General features: G+C 46.3%; 2 protein-coding genes and 1 long non-coding RNA gene across 3 annotated transcripts; 1 reads left to right on the top strand and 2 right to left on the bottom strand.

Annotated features, from left to right (window-relative positions):
• Window positions 1-1,624: 1,624 nt before the first annotated feature.
• Window positions 1,625-2,438, bottom strand: LOC123131368 (uncharacterized). Its single transcript, XR_006464163.1, has 3 exons — window positions 2,348-2,438; window positions 2,197-2,269; window positions 1,625-1,858 (listed from the first exon to the last, which is right to left on the bottom strand). It is a non-coding gene; the product is annotated as an uncharacterized lncRNA (long non-coding RNA).
• An 11,901-nt stretch (window positions 2,439-14,339) lies between these two features.
• On the bottom strand, window positions 14,340-18,638 carry LOC123131369 (uncharacterized). Its single transcript, XM_044551059.1, has 7 exons — window positions 18,444-18,638; window positions 16,555-16,627; window positions 16,387-16,476; window positions 16,076-16,255; window positions 15,872-15,991; window positions 15,742-15,798; window positions 14,340-14,663 (listed from the first exon to the last, which is right to left on the bottom strand). Exons 2-6 carry the CDS (start codon window positions 16,616-16,618, stop codon window positions 15,758-15,760), a joined length of 495 nt encoding a protein of 164 aa, XP_044406994.1. The 5' UTR covers window positions 16,619-16,627; window positions 18,444-18,638; the 3' UTR covers window positions 14,340-14,663; window positions 15,742-15,757.
• Window positions 18,639-25,226: 6,588 nt separating this feature from the next.
• On the top strand, window positions 25,227-26,682 carry LOC123129040 (RING-H2 finger protein ATL1-like). Its single transcript, XM_044549179.1, has one exon. The coding sequence runs from the start codon at window positions 25,365-25,367 to the stop codon at window positions 26,220-26,222; it is 858 nt and encodes a 285-aa protein (XP_044405114.1). The 5' UTR covers window positions 25,227-25,364; the 3' UTR covers window positions 26,223-26,682.
• The last annotated feature ends 80 nt before the right edge of the window (window positions 26,683-26,762 follow it).

Consider the following 26,762-nt stretch of genomic DNA (forward strand, 5'->3'; position numbering starts at 1 on the left):
ACGCGCTCGTACAAGGACGAATTAATATAACAACCGTTGAGTATCCTCGCATACACACTTTGCTACGAATTTCAAAATCAACAAGAACTAATGTTTCACAATATTCAAATACAGTTAATCTAGTGAACATTAGGACATGCATTCATGGTGCAGTCCATGATCTGAACCAAATTAGGGGCAGCAGGATCACTGCACTTACCATCAGCCACACACAGGCCAAAGTTTCAGCAAGAAACCACCAAAAACAGGAAGATAGACAAACTGCAGCAAACCACAACAAGGAAATGAAAACATGGCCCAGACGACTGCAAATCTAGATATTCGGTCCAGGGAGAAAACCAGTTGAACACAAAAAACCATGACATAAGCTAGTGACAATCAGAGCAGTGATTGTTTATTTCTTGATACCACATCCAAAAGCCATCAGAACAAACAAATAACAGATTGGAAAAAATAAATCTGAGCAGCTTCCCTTTATTGAAGAATCATTTCAAGATAGAACATTTACAGAAACACAAGTGTGAAAGGAGAAAGTATGCGGCGGTTAGGTAGCTCCAGATCATTAGTTAGTGCTCGAATGACACAATTTCAGCAACATTTTCTTTACACCTGCGAGAGCTGTTGTGGAAAATTTCATTTCATGGGAAGTTGTGCAGCCATTCCTAATTATGAACAGAAGTGCAACCGATGATACACTCATGATGCTAGTTATCAGGATACTACTGCACTATATGCACAGATGAGAAATCAGAGAGGCCCAAGAAGCTCAAATACCTTGCACTAATTCAGAAAGATACTAATTCAGCCATGGTTTCATTTGAGAAAGCCCGGGAACCATAGAGCATAAAATGAACTGCACTCAGATAAATTAGTCTGACACCCACAACTCATACATATTATCAATTTTGTGCAGATAATTATCTAAGCAGACATGAGCTCTGGGATTACTCTGTTTTTGCATAACAAGAAGTTTGCATGAAACGATGTCAACTTTGTGCAGATAATTATCTCAATGTATGATAACCTGATCGCAACAATCATTCAGCAGATCAAATTTTATTCCCAAAACCACCATCAACAACAAAAGACAGATGTCCTAGTATAGAGAGATGAAAACAAAATCTGTCTGGTCAAAACTATGTGTACAGCAGGGAAAACTGTGTATTGTTACTAGCTAGGAATTCAACACCTGATGCAAAAAAAAGGCTAGGTTTCTAATGGCATGCCTAGATACAACGTTTATATTTCTAATGTTTATAGGCATCAAACATAGTAAATCGAACAATTGTTCCTTTTCTCTATGGGATATCAAACAATTATTCCTGGTCTTCCCCTAAAGCTGAACCTGTTGCATTTCTCGTACTGTGAGCCATACTAAATAGGCACAGAAGATTGACTACAAATTCATGGAAGCTGCAAACCTAATGGGTGCTAAACTGCTAATTAACAGGATTTAAAAAAACAGCTAACAACATGGCAGAAAACCCAAAACCCAGCCATGGCAAATCACCCACAAAATAAACTTGCAGATATGGGAAAACATAAGCACCATGATAGGTCAAACAGATACTACAAATTCTCAGTCAAAAGAGAAAAATGAGGTCAGGTGATATGTCATGCAAAATAGATCAAAAAAAGGATTGCAGGTAACCATAAGAACTTAGTCACTTCAGATCAGAAGTTATATCATCATAGTATAGCTCAATTCAACCTCCCAGAGCTAGTTCAAGACAACCTTATAGCAGTAGCATATTTCAACTCAAGCTAACAGAGTTTGTATTATTGAATTGAAAAAAGCATCCTTCCCAGCATATTTTGCCTTGAAACTCGCGGTTGACAGAAATGTTGAAGACTTGTCCTACATAGGATCACACATTTTCATTACACATCATTAGTAGGAATTCAACAGAATTAACAATAACTAGAAAGAACCACCTTTGTGACATGCAAAATTTAGATTCACACACAGCAATTTTTAATTTTGGATTGAAAGAACTTTGATGTGACAGGCAAAACACGCTTGCAACATTGTCTCCATTACAGCCAAAAGAGCAGCCTAACCAGCATAGGATCATCACTAGACCTCAACTACATTGGACTAAAACAGCCAAAGAAATTATCAGCCAACAAGACAGATTGAGGCAAACTCTGATGCACCCAAAGGAATGATTCACACAACAAATATGAAAAACTCACCTGCTTTCAAAACTCTACAACATCCTCATATACCAAACTTAGACGTCCTTGGCAGCCTTGCCGTTGAAGAGACCTACGCAATGAAGTCAAAATTTTTAGGGAAAGAATCTCGTTACGTATTTAAGCACACAAAATTAGAGAATGGTCCTACCCGCAAACTCAATGTACTCAAGCGACGATAGGAACTCATGATGTGAAACCACATTAAAGGTAAATTCCTCATGAAACAACAGCTCCAGGTCTAGAGGCAATAATAAAGTTATTATTTATTTCCTTATATCATGATAAATGTTTATTATTCATGCTAGAATTGTATTAACCGGAAACATAATACATGTGTGAATACATAGACAAACTTAGTGTCACTAGTATGCCTCTACTTGACTAGCTCGTTAATCAAAGATGGTTATGTTTCCTGACCATAAACAAAGAGTTGTTATTTGATTAACGGGATCACATCATTAGGTGAATGATCTGATTGACATGACCCATTCCATTAGCTTAGCACCCGATCGTTTAGTATGTTGCTATTGCTTTCTTCATGACTTATACATGTTCCTATGACTATGAGATTATGCAACTCCCGTTTGCCGGAGGAACACTTTGTGTGCTACCAAACGTCACAACGTAACTGGGTGATTATAAAGGAGCTCTACAGGTGTCTCCAATGGTAGATGTTGGGTTGGCGTATTTCGAGAATAGGATTTGTCACTCCGATTGTCGGAGAGGTATCTCTGGGCCCTCTCGGTAATGCACATCACATAAGCCTTGCAAGCATTGCAACTAATAAGTTAGTTGTGAGATGATGTATTACGGAACGAGTAAAGAGACTTGCCGGTAACGAGATTGAACTAGGTATTGGATACCGACGATCGAATCTCGGGCAAGTAACATACCGATGACAAAGGGAACAACGTATGTTGTTATGCGGTCTGATCGATAAAGATCTTCGTAGAATATGTAGGAGCCAATATGGGCATCCAGGTCCCGCTATTGGTTATTGACCGGAGATGTGTCTCAGTCATGTCTACATTGTTCTCGAACCGTAGGGTCCGCACGCTTAACGTTACGATGACAGTTATTATGAGTTTATGCATTTTGATGTACCGAAGTTAGTTTGGAGTCCCGGATGTGATCACGGACATGACGAGGAGTCTCGAAATGGTCGAGACATAAAGATTGATATATTGGACGGCTATATTCAGACACCGGAAGTGTTCCGGGTGATTTCGGAGAAAACCGGAGAGCCGGAGGGTTACCGGAACCCTACCGGGAGAAGTAATGGGCCATATGGGCTTTAGTGGAGAGAGAGAGAGGGGCTGCCAGAGGTGGGCTGCGCGCCACCTCCTCCCTGGTCCGAATTGGACTAGGAGAGGGGGGCGGCGCCCCCCCCTTTCCTTCTCCCTCTCCACCTCTTTCCCCCTCCTAGTAGGAGTCCTACTCCTACTAGGAGGAGGACTCCTCCTTGGCGCACCACACTTGGCCGGCCGGCCTCCTCCCCTTGCTCCTTTATATACGGGGGCAGGGGGCACCCCTAGACACAAGTTGATCCACGTGATCGTTCCTTAACCGTCTGCGGTGCCCCCTGCCACCATATTCCACCTCGATCATATCGTTGTAGTGCTTAGGCGAAGCCCTGCGTCGGTAGTACATCATCATCGTCACCACGCCGTTGTGCTAACGGAACTCATCCCCGAAGCTTTGCTGGATCGGAGCCCGGGGAGCGTCATCGAGCTGTACGTGTGCTAAGAACTCGGAGGTGCCGGAGTAACGGTGCTTGGATCGGTCGGATCGGGAAGACGTACGACTACTTCCTCTACGTTGTGTCAACACTTTCGTTGCGATCTACGAGGGTACGTAGATAACACTCTCCCCCCTCGTTGCTATGCATCACCATGGGAGTAGGACTCCCCTGCGCCTCCTCTCCCTGGCCGGCCGGCTCCCCCTCCTCCAACCTTTATATACGGGGGCAGGGGGCACCCCAAGACACACAACTTGATCCTTGAGATCGTTCCTTAGCCGTGTGCGGTGCCCCCTGCCACCAAATTCCACCTCGATCGTACCGTTACAGTGCTTAGGCGAAGCCCTGGGTCGGTAGTACATCAAGATCGTCATCACGCCGTCGTGCTGCCGGAACTCTTCCTCGACGCTTTGCTGGATCGGAGCCCGAGGAACGTCATCGAGCTGAACGTGTGCTAAGAACTCGGAGGTGCCGGAGTAACGGTGCTTGGATCGGTCGGATCGGGAAGAAGACGTACGACTACTTCCTCTACGTTGTGTGATCGCTTCCGCAGTCGGTCTGCGTTGGTACGTAGACAACACTCTCCCCTCTCGTTGCTGTGCATCACCATGATCTTGCGTGTGCGTAGGAAAATTTTCGAAATTACTGCGTTCCCCAACAGTGGCATCCGAGCCTAGGTTTTATGGTTTGATGTTATATGCACGAGTAGAACACAAGTGAGTTGTGGGCGATATAAGTCATACTGCCTACCAGCATGTCATACTTTGGTTCGGCGGTATTGTTGGATGAAGCGGCCCGGACCGACATTACGCGTACGCTTACGCGAGACCGGTTTCCCCGACGTGCTTTGCACAAAGGTGACTTGCGGGTGACTGTTTCTCCAACTTTAGTTGAACCGAGTGTGGCTACGCCCGGTCCTTGCGAAGGTTAAAACGGAGTCAAATTGACAAACTATCGTTGTGGTTTTGATGCGTAGGTGAGATTGGTTCTTACTTAAGCCCGTAGCAGCCACGTAAAACTTGCAACAACAAAATAGAGGACGTCTAACTTGTTTTTGCAGGGCATGTTGTGATGTGATATGGTCAAGACATGATGCTAAATTTTATTGTATGAGATGATCATGTTTTGTAACCGAGTTATCGGCAACTGGCAGGAGCCATATGGTTGTCGCTTTATTGTATGCAATGCAATCGCGATGTAATGCTTTACTTTATCACTAAGCGGTAGCGATAGTCGTGGAAGCATAAGATTGGCGAGACGACAACGATGCTATGATGGAGATCAAGGTGTCGCGCCGGTGACGATGGTGATCACGACGGTGCTTCGGAGATGGAGATCACAAGCACAAGATGATGATGGCCATATCATATCACTTATAATGATTGCATGTGATGTTTATCCTTTATGCATCTTATCTTGCTTTGATTGACGGTAGCATTATAAGATGATCTCTCACTAAATTATCAAGAAGTGTTCTCCCTGAGTATGCACCGTTGCGAAAGTTCTTCGTGCTGAGACACCACGTGATGATCGGGTGTGATAGGCTCTACGTTCAAATACAATGGGTGCAAAACAGTTGCACGCGCGGAATACTCAGGTTATACTTGACGAGCCAAGCATATACAGATATGGCCTCGGAACACGGAGACCGAAAGGTCGAGCGTGAATCATATAGTAGATATGATCAACATAGTGATGTTCACCAATGAAACTACTCCATCTCATGTGATGATCGGACATGGTTTAGTTGATTTGGATCACGTGATCACTTAGAGGATTAGAGGGATGTCTATCTAAGTGGGAGTTCTTAAATTTGATTAATTGAACTTAAATTTATCATGAACTTAGTACCTGATAGTATCTTGCTTGTTTATGTTTGATTGTAGATAGATGGCTCGTGCTGTTGTTCCGTTGAATTTTAATGCGTTCCTTGAGAAAGCAAAGTTGAAAGATGATGGTAGCAATTACACGGACTGGGTCCGTAACTTGAGGATTATCCTCATTGCTGCATAGAAGAATTACGTCCTGGAAGCACCGCTGGGTGCCAGGCCTGCTGCTGGAGCAACACCAGATGTTATGAACGTCTGGCAGAGCAAAACTGATGACTACTAAATAGTTTAGTGTGCCATGCTTTACGGCTTAGAATCGGGACTTCAACGACGTTTTGAACGTCATGGAGCATATGAGATGTTCCAGGAGTTGAAGTTAATATTTCAAGCAAATGCCCGGATTGAGAGATATGAAGTCTCCAATAAGTTCTATAGCTGCAAGATGGAGGAGAACAGTTCTGTCAGTGAGCATATACTCAAAATGTTTGGGTATAATAATCACTTGATTCAATTGGGAGGTAATCTTCTAGATGATTGCGTCATTGACAGAATTCTCCAATCACTGCCACCAAGCTACAAGAGCTTTGTGATGAACTATAATATGCAAGGGATGAACAAGACTATTCCCGAGCTCTTCGCGATGCTGAAAGCTGCGGAGGTAGAAATCAAAAAGGAGCATCAAGTGTTGATGGTTAACAAAACCACTAGTTTCAAGAAAAATGGCAAAGGGAAGAAGAAGGGGAACTTTAAAAAGAAAGGCAAGCAAGTTGCTGCTCAAGAGAAGAAACCCAAGTCTGGACCTAAGCCTGAAACTGAGTGCTTCTACTGCAAGCAGACTGGTCACTGGAAGCGGAACTGCCCTAAGTATTTGGCGGATAAGAAGGATGGCAAGGTGAACAAAGGTATATGTGATATACATGTTATTGATGTGTACCTTACTAATGCTCGCAATATCACCTGGGTATTTGATACTGGTTCTGTTGCTAATATTTGCAACTCGAAACAGGGACTACGGATTAAGCGAAGATTGGCTAAGGACGAGGTGACGATGCGCGTGGGAAACGGTTCCAAAGTCGATGTGATCGCAGTCGGCACGCTACCTCTACATCTACCTTCGGGATTAGTATTAGACCTAAATAATTGTTATTTGGTGCCAGCGTTGAGCATGAACATTATATCTGGATCTTGTTTAATGCGAGACGGTTATTCATTTAAATTAGAGAATAATGGTTGTTCTATTTATATGAGTAATATCTTTTATGGTCATGCACCCTTGAAGAGTGGTCTATTCTTATTGAATCTCGATAGTAGTGATACACATATTCATAATGTAGAAGCCAAAAGATGCAGAGTTGATAATGATAGTGCAACTTATTTGTGGCACTGCCGTTTAGGTCATATCGGTGTAAAGCGCATGAAGAAACTCCATACTGATGGACTTTTGGAACCACTTGATTATGAATCACTTGGTACTTGCGAACCGTGCCTCATGGGCAAGATGACTAAAACACCGTTCTCCGGTACCATGGAGAGAGCAACAGATTTGTTGGAAATCATACATACAGATATATGTGGTCCGATGAATATTGAGGCTCGTGGCGGATATCGTTATTTTCTCACCTTCACAGATGACTTAAGCAGATATGGGTATATCTACTTAATGAAACATAAGTCTGAAACATTTGAAAAGTTCAAAGAATTTCAGAGTGAAGTTGAAAATCATCGTAACAAGAAAATAAAGTTTCTACGATCTGATCGTGGAGGAGAATATTTGAGTTACGAGTTTGGTGTACATTTGAAAAATTGTGGTATAGTTTTGCAACTCACGCCACCCGGAACACCACAGCGTAATGGTGTGTCCGAACATCGTAATCGTACTTTACTAGATATGGTGCGATCTATGATGTCTCTTACTGATTTACCGCTATCGTTTTGGGGATACGCTCTAGAGACGGCCGCATTCACGTTAAATAGGGCACCATCAAAATCCGTCGAGACGACGCCTTATGAACTGTGGTTTGGTAAGAAACCGAAGTTGTCGTTTCTAAAAGTTTGGGGCTGCGATGCTTATGTGAAAAAGCTTCAACCTGATAAGCTCGAACCCAAATCGGAGAAATGTGTCTTCATAGGATATCCAAAGGAAACTATTGGATACACCTTCTATCACAGATCCGAAGGCAAGACTTTTGTTGCTAAATTCGGAAACTTTCTGGAGAAGGTGTTTCTCTCGAAAGAAGTGAGTGGGAGGAAAGTAGAACTTGACGACGTAACTGTACCTGCTCCTTTATTGGAAAGTAGTACATCACAGAAAACTGTTTCTGCGACACCTACACCAATAAGTGAGGAAGTTGATGATAATGATCATGAAACTTCAGGACAAGATACTACTGAACCTCGTAGTTCAACCAGAGTGAGATCCGCGCCAGAGTGGTACGGTAATCTAGTTCTGTAAGTCATGCTACTAGATCATGATGAACCTACGAACTATGAAGAAGCGATGGTGAGCCCAGATTCCGCAAAATGGCTTGAAGCCATGAAATCTGAGATGGGATCCATGTATGAGAACAAAGTATGGACTTTGGTTGACTTGCCCGATGATCGGTAAGCAATTGAGAATAAATGGATCTTCAAGAAGAAGACTGACGCAGACGGTAATATTACTGTCTATAAAGCTCGACTTGTCGCAAAAGGTTTTCGACAAGTTCAAGTGGTTGACTATGATGAGACCTTCTCACCCGTAGCGATGCTTAAGTCTGTCCGAATCATGTTAGCAATTGCCGCATTTTATGATTATGAAATTTGGTAGATGGATGTCAAAACTGCATTCCTGAATGGATTTCTGGAAGAAGAGTTGTATATGATGCAACCGGAAGGTTTTGTCGATCCAAAGGGAGCTAACAAAGTGTGCAAGCTCCAGCGATCCATTTATGGACTGGTGCAAGCCTCTCGGAGTTGGAATAAACGCTTTGACAGTGTGATCAAAGCATTTGGTTCTATACAGACTTTTGGAGAAGTCTGTACTTACAAGAAAGTGAGTGGGAGCTCTGTAGCATTTCTGATATTATATGTGGATGACATATTACTGATCGGAAATGATATAGAATTTCTGAATAGCATAAAGGGATACTTGAATAAGAGTTTTTCGATGAAAGACCTCGGTGAAGCTGCTTACATATTAGGCATAAAGATCTATAGAGATAGATCAAAACGCTTAATTGGACTTTCACAAAGCACATACCTTGACAAGATTTTGAAAATTTTCAAAATGGATCAAGCAAAGAAAGGGTTCTTGCCTGTGTGAAGTTGAGTCAGACTCAATGCCCGACCACTGCAGAAGATAGAGAGAAAATGAAAGATGTTCCCTATGCTTCAGCCATAGGCTCTATCATGTATGCAATGCTGTGTACCAGACCTGATGTGTGCCTTGCTATAAGCTTAGCAGGGAGGTACCAAAGTAATCCAGTAGTGGATCACTGGACAGCAGTCAAGAACATCCTGAAATACCTGAAAAGGACTAAGGATATGTTTCTCGTATATGGAGGTGACAAAGAGCTCATTGTAAACGGTTACGTTGATGCAAGCTTTGACACTGATCCGGACGATTCTAAATCGCAAACCGGATACGTGTTTACATTAAACGGTGGAGCTGTCAGTTGGTGTAGTTCTAAACAAAGCATCGTAGCGGGATCTACATGTGAAGCGGAGTACATAGCTGCTTCGGAAGCAGTAAACGAAGGAGTCTGGATGAACAATACTGGTGCAATTGCCTTGGCAAAGGAATCCAGATTTCACAAGAGAACCAAGCACATCAAGAGACGCTTCAATTCCATCTGGGATCTAGTCCAGGTGGGAGACATAGAGATTTGCAAGATACATACGGATCTGAATGTTGCAGACCCGTTGACTAAGCCTCTTCCGCGAGCAAAACATGATCAACACCAAGGCTCCATGGGTGTTAGAATCATTACTATGTAATCTAGATTATTGACTCTAGTGCAAGTGGGAGACTGAAGGAAATATGCCCTAGAGGCAATAATAAAGTTATTATTTATTTCCTTTTATCATGATAAATGTTTATTATTCATGCTAGAATTATATTAACCGGAAACATAATACATGTGTGAATACATAGACAAACTTAGTGTCACTAGTATGCCTCTACTTGACTAGCTCGTTAATCAAAGATGGTTATGTTTCCTGACCATAAACAAAGAGTTGTTATTTGATTAACGGGATCACATCATTAGGTGAATGATCTGATTGACATGACCCATTCCATTAGCTTAGCACCCGATTGTTTAGTATGTTGCTATTGCTTTCTTCATGACTTATACATGTTCCTATGACTATGAGATTATGCAACTCCCGTTTGCCGGAGGAACACTTTGTGTGCTACCAAACGTCACAACGTAATTGGGTGATTATAAAGGAGCTCTACAGGTGTCTCCAATGGTAGATGTTGGGTTGGCGTATTTCGAGAATAGGATTTGTCACTCCGATTGTCGGAGAGGTATCTCTGGGCCCTCTCGGTAATGCACATCACATAAGCCTTGCAAGCATTGCAACTAATAAGTTAGTTGCGATATGATGTATTACGGAACGAGTAAAGAGACTTGCCGGTAACGAGATTGAACTAGGTATTGGATACCGACAATCGAATCTCGGGCAAGTAACATACCGATGACAAAGGGAACAACGTATGTTGTTATGCGGTCCGACCGATAAAGATTTTCGTAGAATATGTAGGAGCCAATATGGGCATCCAGGTCCCGCTATTGGTTATTGATCGGAGATGTGTCTCAGTCATGTCTACATTGTTCTCGAACCGTAGGGTCCGCACGCTTAACGTTACGATGACAGTTATTATGAGTTTATGCATTTTGATGTACCGAAGTTAGTTCGGAGTCCCGGATGTGATCATGGACATGACGAGGAGTCTCGAAATGGTCGAGACATAAAGATTGATATATTGGACGGCTATATTCGGACACCGGAAGTGTTCCGGGTGATTTCGGAGAAAACCGGAGAGCCGGAGGGTTACCGGAACCCTATCGGGAGAAGTAATGGGCCATATGGGCTTTAGTGGAGAGAGAGAGGGGCTGCCAGAGGTGGGTCGCGCGCCACCTCCTCCCTGGTCCGAATTGGACTAGGAGAGGGGGGCGCCGCCCCCCCTTTCCTTCTCCCTCTCCACCTCTTTCCCCCTCCTAGTAGGAGTCCTACTCCTACTAGGAGGAGGACTCCTCCTTGGCGCGCCACACCTGGCCGGCCGGCCTCCTCCCCTTGCTCCTTTATATACGGGGGCAGGGGGCACCCCTAGACACAAGTTGATCCACGTGATCGTTCCTTAGCCGTGTGCGGTGCCCCCTGCCACCATATTCCACCTCGATCATATCGTTGTAGTGCTTAGGCGAAGCCCTGCGTCGGTAGTACATCATCATCGTCACCACGCTGTTGTGCTGACGGAACTCATCCCCGAAGCTTTGCTAGATCGGAGCCCGGGGAGCATCATCGAGCTGTACGTGTGCTAAGAACTTGGAGGTGCTGGAGTAACGGTGCTTGGATCGGTCGGATCGGGAAGACGTACGACTACTTCCTCTATGTTGTGTCAACACTTCCGTTGCGATCTATGAGGGTACGTAGATAACACTCCCCCCTCTCGTTGCTATGCATCACCATGATCTTGCGTGTGTGTAGGATTTTTTTTGAAATTACTGCGTTCCCCAACACTAACACCCATGGAGTCTTGGTGCTGATCATGTTTTGCTTATGAGAGAGGCTTAGTCAATGGGTCTGCAACATTCAGATCCGTGTGTATCTTGAAAATCTCTATGTCTCCCTCCTTAACTTGATCGCGGATGGAATTGAAGCGTCTCTTGATGTGCTTGGTTCTCTTGTGAAATCTGGATTCCTTTGCCAAGGCAATTGCACCAGTATTGTCACAAAAGATTTTCATTGGACCCGATGCAGTAGGTATTACACCTAGATCGGATATGAACCCCTTCATCCAGACTCCTTCATTTGCTGGTTCCGAAGCAGCTATGTACTCCGCTTCACATGTAGATCCCGCCACGAGGCTCTGCTTGGAACTGCACCAACTGACAGCTCCACCATTCAATATAAATATGTATCCGGTTTGTGACTTAGAGTCATCCGGATCAATGTCAAAGCTTGCATCGACGTAACCATTTACGACGAGCTCCTTGTCACCTCCATAAACGAGAAGCATATCCTTAGTCCTTTTCAGGTATTTCAGAATGTTCTTGACCGTTGTCCAGTGATCCACTCCTGGATTACTTTGGTACCTCCCTGCTAAACTAATAGCAAGGCACACAACATTGCATACATGATAGAACCTATGGCTGAGGCATAGGAAATGACTTCCATTTTCTCTCTATCTTCTGCAGTGGTCGGGCATTGAGTCTGACTCAACTTCACACATTGTAACACAGGCAAGAATCCTTTCTTTGACTGGTCCATTTTGAACTTCTTCAAAACTTTATCAAGGTATGTGCTTTGTGAAAGTCCAATTAAGCGTCTTGATCTAGCTCTGTAGATCTTGATGCCCAATATATAAGCAGCTTCACCGAGGTCTTTTATTGAAAATTCTTATTCAAGTATCCTTTTATGCTATCCGGAAATATCATTTCCGATCAACAATATGTCATCCACATGTAATATCAGAAATGCTACAGAGCTCCCACTTACTTTCTTGTAAATACAAACTTTTCCAAAAGTCTTTATAAAATCATATGCTTTGATCACACTATCAAAGCGTATATTCCAACTCCGAGGGGCTTGCACCAGTCCATAAATGAATCGTTGGAGCTTGCACACTTTGTTAGCACCTTTTGGATCGACAAAACCTTCTGGTTGCATCATATACAACTCTTTTTTAAGACATCCATTAAGGAATGCAGTTTTGACATCCATTGGCCAAATTTCATAATCATAAAATGCGGCAATTGCTAACATGATTCAGATAGACTTAAGCATCGCTACGGATGAGAAGGTCTCATCGTAGTCAACTCCTTGAACTTGTCGAAAACCTTTCGCAACAAGTCAAGCTTTGTAGACAGTAACATTACCGTCAGCGTCAGTCTCCTTCTTGAAGGTCCATTTATTCTCTATGGCATGCCGATCATCGAGCAAGTCAACCAAAGTCCATAGTTTGTTCTCATACATGGATCCCATCTCAGATTTCATGGCCTCAAGCCATTTCGCGGAATCTGGGCTCATCATCGCTTCCTCATAGTTCGTAGGTTCGTCATGATCAAGTAACATGACTTCTAGAACAGGATTACCGTACCACTCTAGTGCGGATCTTACTCTGGTTGACCTACGAGGTTTGGTAGTAACTTGATCAGAAGTTTCATGATCATCATCATTAGCTTCCTCACTAATTGGTGTAGGAATCACTAGAACTGATTTATGTGATTAACTACTTTCCAATTCGGGACAAGGTACAATTAGCTCATCAAGTTATACTTTCCTCCCACTCACTTCTTTCGAGAGAAACTCCTTCTCTAGAAAGGATCCATTCTTAGCAACGAATATCTTGCCTTCAGATCTATGATAGAAGGTGTACCCAACAGTCTCCTTTGGGTATCCTATGAAGACACATTTCTCCGATTTGAGCTTGAGCTTATCAGGTTGAAGTTTTTTCACATAAGCATCACAACCCAAACTTTAAGAAACGACAACTTGGGTTTCTTGCCAAACCACAGTTCATATGGTGTCGCCTCAACGGATTTAGATGGTGCCCTATTTAACGTGAATGCAGTCGTCTCTAAAGCATAACCCCAAAATAATAACGGTAATCAGTAAGAGACATCATAGATTGCATCATATCTAATAAAGTACGGTTACGACATTCGGACACACCATTACGCTGTGGTGTTTCAGGTGGCGTGAGTTGCGAAACTATTCCACTTTGTTTCAAATGAAGACCAAAATCATAACTCAAATATTCACCTGCACGATCAGATCGTAGAAATTTTATTTTCTTGTTACGATGATTTTCCACTTCACTCTGTAATTCTTTGAACTTTTCAAATGTTTCAGACTTATGTTTCATCAAGTAGATATACCCATATCTGCTCAAATCATCTGTGAAGGTCAGAAAATAACGATACCCGCCGCGAGCCTCAACACTCATCGGACCGCATACATCAGTATGTATTATTTCCAACAAGTCTGTTGCTCGCTCCATTATTCCAGAGAACGGAGTCTTAATCATCTTTCCCATGAGGCATGGTTCGAAAGTATCAAGTGATTTCAAAAGTCCATCAGCATGGAGTTTCTTCATGCGCTTTACACGAATATGACCTGATACGTCTCCAACGTATCTATAATTTTTGATTGTTCCATGCTATATTATATTCTGTTTTGGACATTATTGGGATTTATTATACACTTTTATATTATTTTTGGGACTAACCTATTAACCGGAGGTCCATCCCAGAATTGTTGTTTTTTGCCTATTTCAGAGTTTCACAGAAAAAGAATATCAAACGGAGTCCAAACGAAATGAAACCTTCGGGAACGTGATTTTCGGAACGGACGTGATAGAGGACTTGGACTTGGACCCTACTTTCAGTGCATTCAGCAGTAGACGGGAGATTTACATGGCATACGGCCATAATCATCACATGCAGAAACTACTTTCAGTGCATTCAGCAGTAGACGAGAGATTTACATGACATACGGCCATAATCAACACATGCGGAAACTACTTTCAGTGCATTCAGCAGGAGACGAGACATTTACACGACATACGGCCATAATCATCACGTAGTTCACTTCGGTAGAGACAATGGATTATTTTATAGAAAAACAAGGTTCTTGATACTGGACTTGAGATGCTAGTCAAAATCTTCAGGCCTTCGATGCTGATGAGCCTGCATTAGAACAAACAAGATTGTCAAATAATATCTACATCAAAGTCTGGAAACTACGCTTCTAAACGCATTCCACAAAGAAATCAGGAATGCAAAATGCAGAAACAAAGATCAACGACACAAGATCTAAATGACCAATAAATATTCTAGAAGCTAAAACCAGTTCTCAAGTGGGGTCAACTTTTCGCTACAGTATGGTTAATGCGAGCAGAGATGGTTAAAAGAATATTACAATTAATGTTTCATTATTTTAACATTTTACACAAAAAACTTGACTAGTTCAGAATTCATAGTGGTTAATGCGAGCAGAGATGGTTAGATTTTTTTTACAATTATTGTTTCATTATTTTAACATTTTACACAAAAAACTTGACTAGTTCAGAATTCATAGTGCAGGAGCACTTTTTCAGAAGTCACTTTCCAAAGATGTAGTCCTTGTGAACTCAGCACAGCAAAGCAGAAAGAAAAGAAAATTAAATCCAAGGTGATCATGAGATACCTTGGTTATTTTAAGTTAGAGAATATGAGTTGCTGTCACATACAAACATTGAAGGTGTAATTTTATAGCATATACCTTCCTTAAGATCTAATCCAGCATAAAGGGACAGAGGATAAAACACAGACGCTTCAATGGCAATAACTTCAATATGCAAACTATATTTATCTTTAATCTGGCACACAAAAGATATTAGTCGTCTAATCCCATTTGCTAAGATATTTTGGTAAATTTAGGATGTATAGGCAATGAAAAGGCACTTTTAAAGAGGCATTTTCTCAACACAAGTCCCTTATGTTCTCATCATAGCAAACCAAGTTGATCTAGCACATAAAAGGTAGGAGTATCAGTCATCCAATCCCATTTGCTAAGATACATTGGTCAGTTCAGAATGCATAAGCAATGAACACAAGTCCCTTCTATTCTAATCACAGCAAACAAAGACCATGTTGTTTATTTAAGGAGTCAGGGTCACCCATGTAAGCAAATAAGCATATAATAAAAACCATGTGATCTCATCACAACAACAAACAGAAACAGTAGCAATCTAAAGATCAACCCTAGGTTCGATCCATCACATACCAGAAATAGTAGCAATCTAAAGCTCGACCTTGTCGTCGTCCTCTCCACCAAGCTTAGCTGTGTAACAATGAGAACTATTAGAACTAGTAGAAATCTAATTATGCTTGAAAAAAAACTACAAGTTGCATACCCGCAAGAAGGCCACCCTCATACTCAGTGTATTCCTCAGGAACATCTCCGCCATCAATGGGGGCGACCTCATTCAGAACTAATGCTTCCACGTCATCATCCTCGACATGTTCCTCCTCTGCTGTGTAACCAAAGAAAAAAATATTAGAATTTAATGAGCAATCTAACTATCCTTGACAGAAAGAACAATCTATAAATTGTGTACCCTGGTACTCAATTCCCAGCTCTGGAACATCCTCATCAATGGCAACCCCCTCCACTTCATTCACAGCAATTGGTTCAACGCCATTGTCCTCGAACAGCTGCTCCTCTTCCTCCACACCATCGTCCTCGAACAGCTGCTCTATGTCTTCATTTGCCTCAGGGAAACCAATGATAACATGGCCTGAAAAGTGAAAAGGATTTGTGGAGAGACTACAGTTAGTACAGCAAATATGTTACTAGACCTGTAAACTAACATATGATAGCTTCCAGTGTGCAGCAAAGAATAAAGAGGCAGCAAGTTCAAAAACTCACCATGGCGGGACCTATACGCACGGTTGTGCTTCTTGCGAGGGGTGAACTTCGGCACATGGACAGGAGCTTCAACCAGATCATACCAGTGATCTGCAAGTGATAAAGATCAGTCAAACTAACATAAGCAATGACAATAAAAAGGAGAACTGAGTCTGAATTTGCTCTGACCTGGAAACTCAGGGTAAAACCGGTGGCATCCGGACAAGGTAAACTTGGTGCACAGATCAGCCATCTTAGTGATCTGATGAAAATGCTGTCAGTTAGTCAATAATCATGAATTCAAACAGATCAAACTTAGTATGGCCTGCAGCCTACCACGCACCCAAATCAAAACCCTCCCGTCCCTGCTCCCAAATCTCAAAATCAAAGCAGAGGGACCAGTGGGTTCGTAGGAAAAGTGGCCTCAAGGTTACAGAATTTAAAAGGAGATCTAGACTAAGGTGGGTAAACCAACTGATGCATAAAGATAAAAAGGAGTGCAATGAGGCTCTGATACACCAACTCTTTCACAACTATGATGCGGAGGAAATCTGTAAAATCAAAATCCCCCAGACTGATGTTGGGGATTGCGTAGCGTGGCATGAGGAGAAGTCTGGCGTATTTTCTGTTCGCGGCGCCTACAAGCTGGGTTCACAGCTGAAGCAGCAAAGTAATATGACGGCCTCCAGTTCAGTTCGTGATGCAAAAGACAGGAGCATATGGGATTATATTTGGAAAGCTAAAGTGCCAGAAAAAGTTAGGATATTTGCTTGGCGGGTAGCCACTGAAACTCTGCCAACAAAAGAAAACAAGTCGAAAAGAGCGCTTGAGGTAGACAGCATCTGTAATATCTGTGGCATTGAGACGGAGAATGAATTTCATGCAGTGGTTAACTGCACTAAAGCCAAAGCGCCAAGGAGTGAAATGAGGGCATTTTGGGAACTGCCTGATGAAAATCGTTTTCGATTCACGGGTAATGATTGGTTACAGAACCTTCTCGGATCTTGTACTTGAGAAGAACGCTCTCGGATTCTCCTGCTCCTGTGGTGAGCCTGGTGGCTGCGGGAGGATTGTGTTCACGCAAAAGGGAGAGCGCTGGTTGGCCAGTCTGTCCAATTTCTAGTTAAATATGCAGAAGAAATCGGCAGTGGGATGCGCAGTATGGAGCTCCAGAACAATACTCAGGTGACTAATCAGTGCGACAGTCTTCCGATGAGTGTGAGGAGGACAGAGACTAAGAAGGGGAAACAGACAAGTGAAATGAGGCAACACTGCAGTCGAAGTGAGCGTCGTTTGGACAGTGTCCATGCAGACCTGTCGACGTGTTCAATGCAGCAAAACGTTCTGTCTGGGGGAGGCCAATGGAAATCACCGCCGGCAGGTTTCTGGAAACTGAACTCTGACGCATCTTTCATTCGGAGTTCCGGGGAAACGACTGCAGGTTTTATCGTCAGAAACTGCTTGGGCCAGGTCCCTGTTTCTGGGGACAGCGTATGCCGGCGTGCAAAGATGCAGAAGAAGCTGAGTTAACTGCTGTTCTGCATGGCCTTTTGGAGTCAAGTAAAAACTACAGGGGGGCGGTGTGTGTGTGGAGACGGACTGCTCCTCCATCCCTGCTATTCTGAATACCAAAACTAAAAACCAATCAGCACTATTGCCCCTCGTCATTGATATACGGGACCTTATGAATTTGTTCAAGGAGGTCACCATCACTGCCGTAGGAAGATCCAGCAACAGTATGGCTCATAATATGGCTGCGTTTGCCAGAATTCATGGAGATCACAAAGCCTTTGGAGATGTCCCTCTCGCTCTAAGAGATTCCCTTGGAACGAGAAAACCACAACACCGAAACTCTCGGAGCACCCCGTATCCTCTAGATTTGAACAACATTGGCACTCTCGGGCAGGCCATACCCTTTCCGACGGAAAAAATATCAGATCGAAACTATCGCCGTCGCACGTGCCCACGACGTAGCCCGTATGCCCTGGATTCGAACCGAAAACCCCAGCCCTCCAGCCCAAGCTAAAACCCTAGATTCCGACGAACAAGAACGATGGACTTGGAATCGTGGAACGTACCGCGCGGTCCACCGCTGAACCGAAGAGAAGAGAGGAGGAAGTCGGCCGGTCGGCTTCGTCGTCGGCGGCGGCGGCAGAAAGAAGACAGGAGAGCGGAGATGGGTGGGAGAAATGGGGAGGAGGTCGCTCGCTGGTGTGGTGGGCGTGCCTCGTCGCCACTCCACTTTTTTTTGGGCTTTGCGTTACTGGGCTAGAAGCTCGCTGGACAGGCCTACTCGGCACTTGTTCATCTTCACTTGACTTAATATGTTTAAAAAAAACTTGACTTAATAATATGTCTCAATTGTTTCAAAAATAATATGTCTCAAAAAAAACTTGACTTAATGGTGATCCTCAACAAAAAAATGGTGATCCTAAAGAAATTGTCTTTTTTAGACATAAAAAATTGACTTAATGGTCTGCCTAAAAATATTTTGAAAAAAATTATCTGCCAAAATATAATTGACTCTACTAAAAGAATTGACTTACATAAAAAAATATGCATTGACTTGGGTTGTTAGCTAGTTGGTCGATGATCCAGATTTTTTACGGACAAAGCAAAATACATTGTTACAAGATTTGAAGGAGATGCAAATTTTCAATCAGAAAAGGTGCAGAGCAATTCCTTTGAGTCAAATATACACGTGGCGTGTGAAAAAAAAATCACTAAGGGTCTAAATCCTCCAAATTTGTGTGCCAACCTTTTGAGTCAAAAAAAGGGGTAGTTCTGACAGGCAAAAACGCTGAAACAAAATCCGCGTTGCTATCTTCCCTTCACGAAGAGGCAAATGTTTCTACCCGCCCTTGGTCACCGATGAGTGGTGATCTCCACCCCTCTCCGCCCACTGCTCTGGCTGGTTTTGGGGGGGGGGGGGGGGGGGAGGGGGGGGGAGGGGGGGGGGGTGAACTCCCACTGCTCTCCCTCTTGTTCCATACTTACATAGCTTTGTCTTCATTAGGAGCTCCAATTTGGTGAAGTTGGTGATGCCATGAATAAAGTGGCCTCGGCCTCTTCCTTATCACGACGATGTTTTCCCTTATGGTGCCGCTGAGCCAATGGCCTCGTCTGCTTGTCGTCTGTTCGGAGCGGCGGACCTTATGTTTTTCGTGTCTGGCAGTTGTCGCCTTTTGTGGCTGCGCTGGCAACTAGTGGTACAAGGTTGGTGGCATGACAATAGCGGTGGGATGCGTCACATCTGAATCCAGGTCGGTGTGGGGTACGTCCTCGTCCAACCCGCCTCAAGCACATTCTGCGGGACTGTGTCTGGCATTGGCTTGGATTTTGATTTATTGGTGCTCTGCCTCTTTTCTCAGTGTGGTGCGCGTATCGCCTTTCATGTATGTATGAAGGTGTAGTATGTTTAATTGATTAATATAATGTGTGCAATCAAAAGGGGTAGATCTAGGGCCCGTTTGAAATGCATGAACCCAAAACATACGAATATGAATATGTGTAAAACACATGAATTAAGATATCATGTAACCTGAATTTGTCCGGGAATCTAAACACGGGAATAGTCCAACACCACCGTTTGGATACAACAAAGGGAAAACACAAGAATTCTAGACATAAGGAGGAATCTAAACACACGAGGCCTTACCTCATGTTTCTTTTCTTCCAAAATTCGTATGGATCGCCCTTCCATACGAACTTCCAAGGAACCTTGGTGAGCCATTCCTTTGTTCCAAAGGGCACCTTAGGATGTATATATTTTTCTTGTAGGAATTCAATCCTCCAAAATTCCTACCCCCTCTAATCCAACCATAATTTAAAACCGTGACATTTATTTTGGATCGGAGGAGTACAATTTTCTTTGTTCCAAACAGGGCCCTAACGTTGCGCCATAGTTTACAAAACAACCTGCAAATTAAACAAATCAGGAAGAAAATAGATCAACAAAAGCATTCTGATCAAAATCCAACACAAAAGAGGTCACAAATCTGAAAGAAAACGAAGGTCCTGATCTGATATGTTCTTCATTCATCATTAAAAATAGAAACCAGTCCCCCTTGATTTTAAGACGAGAGGATTAACTAGTTTCTATGATATGATGCAGAAAGTTACAGCAAGAAACGCGTAAAAGAAATGCATAAAAGAGAAATATGTTGTGTGGTATGGTTGAGGGAGGAAAACAGAGAAGAAATGAGGCATGGGAGAAGGGCACTGGAGTCCTGGCCTATTTAGAGCATGTACAACTGAACCTCTCAAAACTGCCTCATACGCCCGGACGAGCCGTCCGATCACTGTTCGATCATGATTTTTTGACCCAGACGGACTCCTTAAACAGGCCTCAAACGCGCGCGTTGACCGGCACCCCTCATATCCAGCCCAAATATGGGGGCGGATATGGGGGCGCCCGGGCACGCCCGCCACGTCGGACCCGACAGCCCGACCCCACCCCAAATTGCACCAAATCCACCAAACCCTTCCTCCTCCTCCCGCCGCCCTCAACCATTCCCGCGCCCGAACCCTCGGCGTCCTCCACCCTTGCTCTTAATCCTCACCTCCGGTCCCTATCCAACGCCGGAGATGTTGTCCAGCCCGACCCACACCGCCACGATGGAGACGCGATCCGCCTCGTCCGTCGACGACATCAATTCGTCGGCTGCAACTTGCAAGGCGGAGAATGTCGCCCGCAAGTTGGGCGACGCAGGCATCGAGAGAGGGACGCGGCGGCGGTGATGCAGGGAGGTTCAGACATGGTTGTGATTTTACACATGGTGGACGTTTGAGGGGCTGGATTTGGCAAAGTCCGGCTGCAGATGCTCTAATGGGCTATACTAGCTAGTTAGATACAGTAGTATTTTGGGTAGTGTTGACTAGTATTTTGGAAAAAGTTGACTATAGTATTTTTTGGATTCGAGGGCTAACTATAGTCTTTTGTGGCCGAAGTCTACAAGTAAAAGGGCCAAATCTATGTACTTGGATGATTATGTAAGAACAAATTTCAGTGTTAAGTGCTTCACAAAATTAGTTTGTTCAGACCTACAAAAGACTTTGTATTGAGTTCAACTTTCTGTTGTTGTTTTCCTGAACCTGTTAACTGAATATTGTTTGAGAGGTACTACCTCTGTAATCTAAAAGTGCACAGGTGGTAGCATTGTTTACAGAGGGAGTACATAATTATGGCTCATGGCTCAGGTTTTCCTTTTTGCTTGATATTTCCTGTTTGCTAAACTGAACTGTATTGTGGCAGTGTTGTTTACATCATTGTAATGTTGTCGTTTTGCGGAACTGCTGCTGTATTGTTAACTGAACCGATGTTCTGCTCTGTTCTCTGCCTCAAGAAACCGGACTCTGAAATCGAACCGAAGCGCCTCTGTTTCTGCAGTTTCCCCTGTCTACATGTTGGGTCGCTTGGCTGGCTGTGAACTGCTGCCGGTCGTAGGATTGATTTGGCGATGGGTGTAGGGAGCGAGGCAAGGCACGCCGTGACCTGCCTCTGGCAAGGCAAGGGATCTCAGTTCATTTGGCTTGAGGTACAGGAGCAGATTTTCCACACTTCAACTTTTTGTGTGAGAGAGACCACTTGACAGAAGAGACTTTGTCGACCAACTCCTCTGGTAAGAGCTGAGTATCTTTCATCATCAGCCTCCAGTTTACTAAGCTGGTTGGACCTTGGACGCCACCAGAAACAGGTAAGATTTTAGGGGACAGTAAAAATTGTTCATCATCAGCTTCTATGTCAGTATAAGGCCCATCAGCAGTGTTTACAGTATGCAAACCTTATTGCAGGTTTTTGTCAGGGAGGGAGTCAGGCAGCTCAAGGAACCTACTAGATGTTGATGTGCAGTCGGTGCAGGAGTTGCAGTCAGAGAAAAGGAAGAACGCCCGACTGATTGAAGCCTCTGAATCCGACTCATCACGCCGACCTGACACTGCAACCACTGCGCTTCCTACCTCGGGCACGTACTAGTATACAAGACATAAGGGCATCTCCAGCCGTTCGGCCCCCCAGGGAGCCTAAATAAAGCGACCTGGGGCGTGCCGGCGCTAGTTCGGTCCCTGGGGCGACCTAGCTCCCAGTCACGCCCCCAAGCACCGGCCCCAAGATACGGAAAATTTAAACTTAGTCGTTCCCGCTCTCAAAAGACGCCACAAATCCGGCGATCGGACGTAGTCTGGCGTCACAAAAAACAAGCACGCCGCAAGTTCGCGTGCGCAATGATTCACTCGGCGGGGTCGGCTCCAGGCGTTGACGGAGTCGGCGTGCGTGGGCTCGGCGGTGTCGGAGCTGCTTCGGTGCTGGGCTATGTCGGCGCGGCTTCGGCACTGCTGGGCGGCGATGTAGAGGCGTCGTTCGGGCTTGGCGTCCGTGTGGTCGTGGGCGCGGGAGCTTGCGTCGTCGGCGTCGTCGGTGTTGCCGTCTGCATCTGGTTCAGGATGAGGCCGCGCTCCGCCATGTATCACGCCCTGAGCTGCTCGTCGTTGCTCTGGAGCATGTCCGCCCCGCCCATCAAAAAAGTCATGTCGGTGTTCCTCTTCTTCGCGGCGACGTTCGTCCGGAGCAGGTCGAGCTTGATGGCGCTGTTCTTCATCAGCAACGACCACCGCGCCTCGGTCTTCTCTTCACGTAGGACGGCCCGGGCCTGGGCGTCGGCGAGGCAATGCTCGATGGACTCCTGCACTCGCGCGGTTGCCGCATCGGCGTTTTCCCCTTCTTTGCCAATTTGTGGCCGTCCGGCCGCCCCTCTGACGCGTCCGGAGTCGTCGCGTCCGGCTTGTATGTCTCCTTGGCCTTGTCGAGGGCACGCCGGACTTCCGCCCACTTCTCGCACTTGTCAATGCGCTTGTAGACGTGGAGGTGTTTGAAGTCGGCGTCTTGGTTGTCGCGCCGATACATGGTGAACATACGCAGCAGCTGCGCCGAGGAACAAACAGTTGGCGGGCGGCGGGCGTAGACGACGAAGAGGTGCGGGCGAACGGCGTGCGTACCTGATCCTCAACGCTGGCGCCGCTCTCCGGGCGAGCCGCGACCTCCTCGACGATTCCATGCCATTTGTTGCACGCCAACTGGATACGCCCCCAATGGTTCGCCATCGCCTTGGAGCCGCGCTGCATGTAGACGCCTTTGAAGTACGGGTCGACGAGCTTCCGCTCGTCGAACTCGGCCTTGATGCGGTCCCAGTACGTCTCCAAGCTCTGGTTCGCGCCGGTGGTCGGGTCGAGGCAGACGACTTTCCATGCTTCGGCGAGGCATTCCCCCTCCTTGGACGTCCACTTAATGCGCGGTTCGCCTGACCTAGCCGCCCGCTTCTTCTTCTTCTGGCGCCCCTTCGTCGGAACATGAGCCGGCTCCTCCTCCTCCTCCTCGGGTTCCTGCGCTTCGTGCGCGTCCTCGCCGTAGACGTAGCCGAGCTCGGCCTCCATGTCGCCGCTGAGATCCACTACCTCGTCCTGGATGGCGAACCCGGGAGACGCGGCGGCCGCGGTCGATCCTGTCGCGATGATGTCGTCCATGTCGGCTCCTGTGTCGTCGATGTCGCCGAGGTGCGAGAAGGGCAGCGGTCCACGGCGGAGATGGGGCGTCGGTGTGGACGCGTAGGCGGCGGGCGGCGAGTAGTTGTATGGAGGGTACTGCACGCCGACGAAGGCGGGCGAGGGTGTGCGCGTCGCGGGGTGGCCATGGGGGAAGGTCACGTTTGGGTTGAACCCACCATGCGCGTCGCCGTCGGCGTAGCCGGGCGACGACGAACCCCATGGAGATTCGACGCCTTGCTGTCCCCAGGGCGCATACTGGGTGTGGTTGACGACGGGTGGATTCATCATCCCCGCCTGGTCGACCGATGAGGAAGCCGCCGCCGCGCGCGCCACGTTGTCGCGGGCCTTCTTGGCAATGGCCCTGTTCCGCCGGTCGGCGGTGACTGCGTCGCGTCGCTGAACTTCCACCCTTCACTCGGCGTTCGACAGGCCCGGTGGCTTCGATGGCGGCGCCCTCGGCTTCCTCTGCTTCATCACGGTGCCAGTCGCGGTTGCCGCCGCGCGCGGCATGGCGGCGACTGGAAGGCGAGCGGGAGGGGGTTTGGCGGGAGAAAGGGAGGGAATGGCGGGAGAAAGGCGAGCGAGCGGGAGAGATGCGAGGGAAAAGCGTCAAAAAACGGCGGGAAAAGGCCCTCGGGTCGCCGCCAGGGCGGACCCACGCGCCTTTTTCGCTTGTGCTGGCTCCCCAAGCGCCCCCCAGGGCGCCGGGTTCGGCCTGGGTCCGCCGGCACCAGTTTTGGCCTGAGCCGGCGAAAAACGGGCTTCTGGGGGCGTGACTGGACTGTTTTTTTGACGCCAGCGCGGCAAAATCGTCTGGGGAGGGCCTGTTGGGAGCGCGGCTGGAGATGCCCTAAGTGTCACTGCGCTTCCTGCATCAAGTATCACTGCACCGATCTTTACTACTTCCTCCTTTCGCAAACACTCATTTTTGTAATTCAGATGTATGTCCACACATTCTAGTGTGTTTGTTCACTCGTTTGAGTCTGGATTCGTGCTGTATTTATCATCTTCCTACTGATTTGACATTACATACGTTCAACGAAAAAAAAAAGACATGGAATTCGTCGTTTCCTTACGAAATTTTGCATGCAATCATTTTCGAGCAGCAATTCAGTGTAAAACGTGGCAGCAGACATGACCAAAAGCAACCAAACCCAGGACGAAAACGAAATGAGCTTCTAGATGCACCAAAGTTCGGTCCAACGGCTGGATGGAAGCGATGGCACTTGCTGAAAATTCTTCTTGTCCCTTGCTCCACCTCACTGCATTTTGTTTCTCTCCTACCCGTCCCGTCCTTGTCCTCTTTCTTCCCTCCTACCACCTGGCCACATCGCCGCCATTACTTCCAAGTTCGAGCTACGCCACCACACCGCTACATATGTCGCATCCACATCGCCAGCACCGAATCAACCTTCCATCATCCATTCATCGGGTTCACTTCTTTCTCAGTTGAAGCATCCATGGATGTAGAAGGAGCAGCAGGCAGGGGTCCCGTCTTCCCGGTGCCGCAGCGGCGGGCCCCGGCGACGGCGCTGCTGTTCCCGCCGCCACAGACACCATTCACACCTTACTACTACTCGTCGTCTTCATCGTCTTCTCCGGCGACGCCGTCCCGCCTGACGCACCACGTGACGCTGAGCCTCACCAGCCTGCCCATCCTGGTGCTCACCGTGCTCGGCATCCTCACCACCTCCGCGCTGCTCCTCACCTACTACGTCTTCGTCATCCGCTGCTGCCTCACCTGGCACGCCACCACCTCCGACCACGACTCCGGCGCGCCCAGAAGCCTCGTCATCTCCCTCACCCGCCGCCGCCATCGCCGCAACAACACCGCCTCCGACCACGAGCTCCCCGTGGTGCACGGGCCCGCGCCCGACGAGCCACGCGCCGGGCTGGGAGAGCCGGCCATCCGGGCGCTGCCGGCGTTCAGGTACAGCAAAGCCGCCAAGGACGACGCGAGCGAGTGCGCCGTGTGCCTCGGCGAGTTCCAGGAGGGGGAAAGGGTGAGGCTCCTGCCGGGCTGCCTCCATGTCTTCCACGCCGAGTGCATCGACACTTGGCTCCACGACTGCGCCAACTGCCCGCTCTGCCGGGCAGCCATCACCGGCACCACCGGCAAACAAGCTCCGTTGGTAATGGACCGGCCGCCGAGAAGCGAGGAGGTGGTCATCCAGGTGCAGGCTGCCGGCACAGGAGAAGAAGAAGACACAGTGACACGGCAGCAAGAAGACGGCGCGGCGGCCTCGAAGAGCAGCGCTCACTTCCATGGAGAATGCAGCGGCGGCAGCAGCAATGAAGAAGCACATTGTAGTAGGTAGTGATTTTGGTTAGTTGCATCACTTGGCTTAGGCAAAACAAAATTCTTCAGAGCATGAGAACTTCAGAACAACATGAGCTGCTGCTCCTACTGTAAATGAACAACCACTTACCTGATTTACTGTAATATTTGGATGAGAACAAACAGGAATAACAAATATTCTTCAAATTCTTACAAAAAAAGATTGGCAAGCAGTGTGAAGAAGCAGAACACAAAAGGCAAATAAGCTGAGGGTGGTGGAATAACTGTGACCAAGAAACTGAAACTTCGGACGCATGCCAAAGAAGAACATGAAGTTTAAAGGAAAAAGGCAGGACTTGTGTGGCCCTTTGAGCTCACTGTGATATCCTGATCCTAGCACAGGCAGCAAAGTCTCACCAAAACCTTATTAAGACACCAACAAATGTCAAGATCTCGCCCTCCGTTACATCGTCAGGGCCCAGGGGCTTCTCACTGGTCACAGCAAAATGGCTGTCCACCAAACGTTGATTTCTGGGACTCGGATATTTTCATACTCATACTCTATAGCATGGAAAAAATC

Source organism: Triticum aestivum, chromosome 6A (assembly GCF_018294505.1).
Source record: "Triticum aestivum cultivar Chinese Spring chromosome 6A, IWGSC CS RefSeq v2.1, whole genome shotgun sequence".
Lineage (NCBI taxonomy): Eukaryota > Viridiplantae > Streptophyta > Magnoliopsida > Poales > Poaceae > Triticum > Triticum aestivum.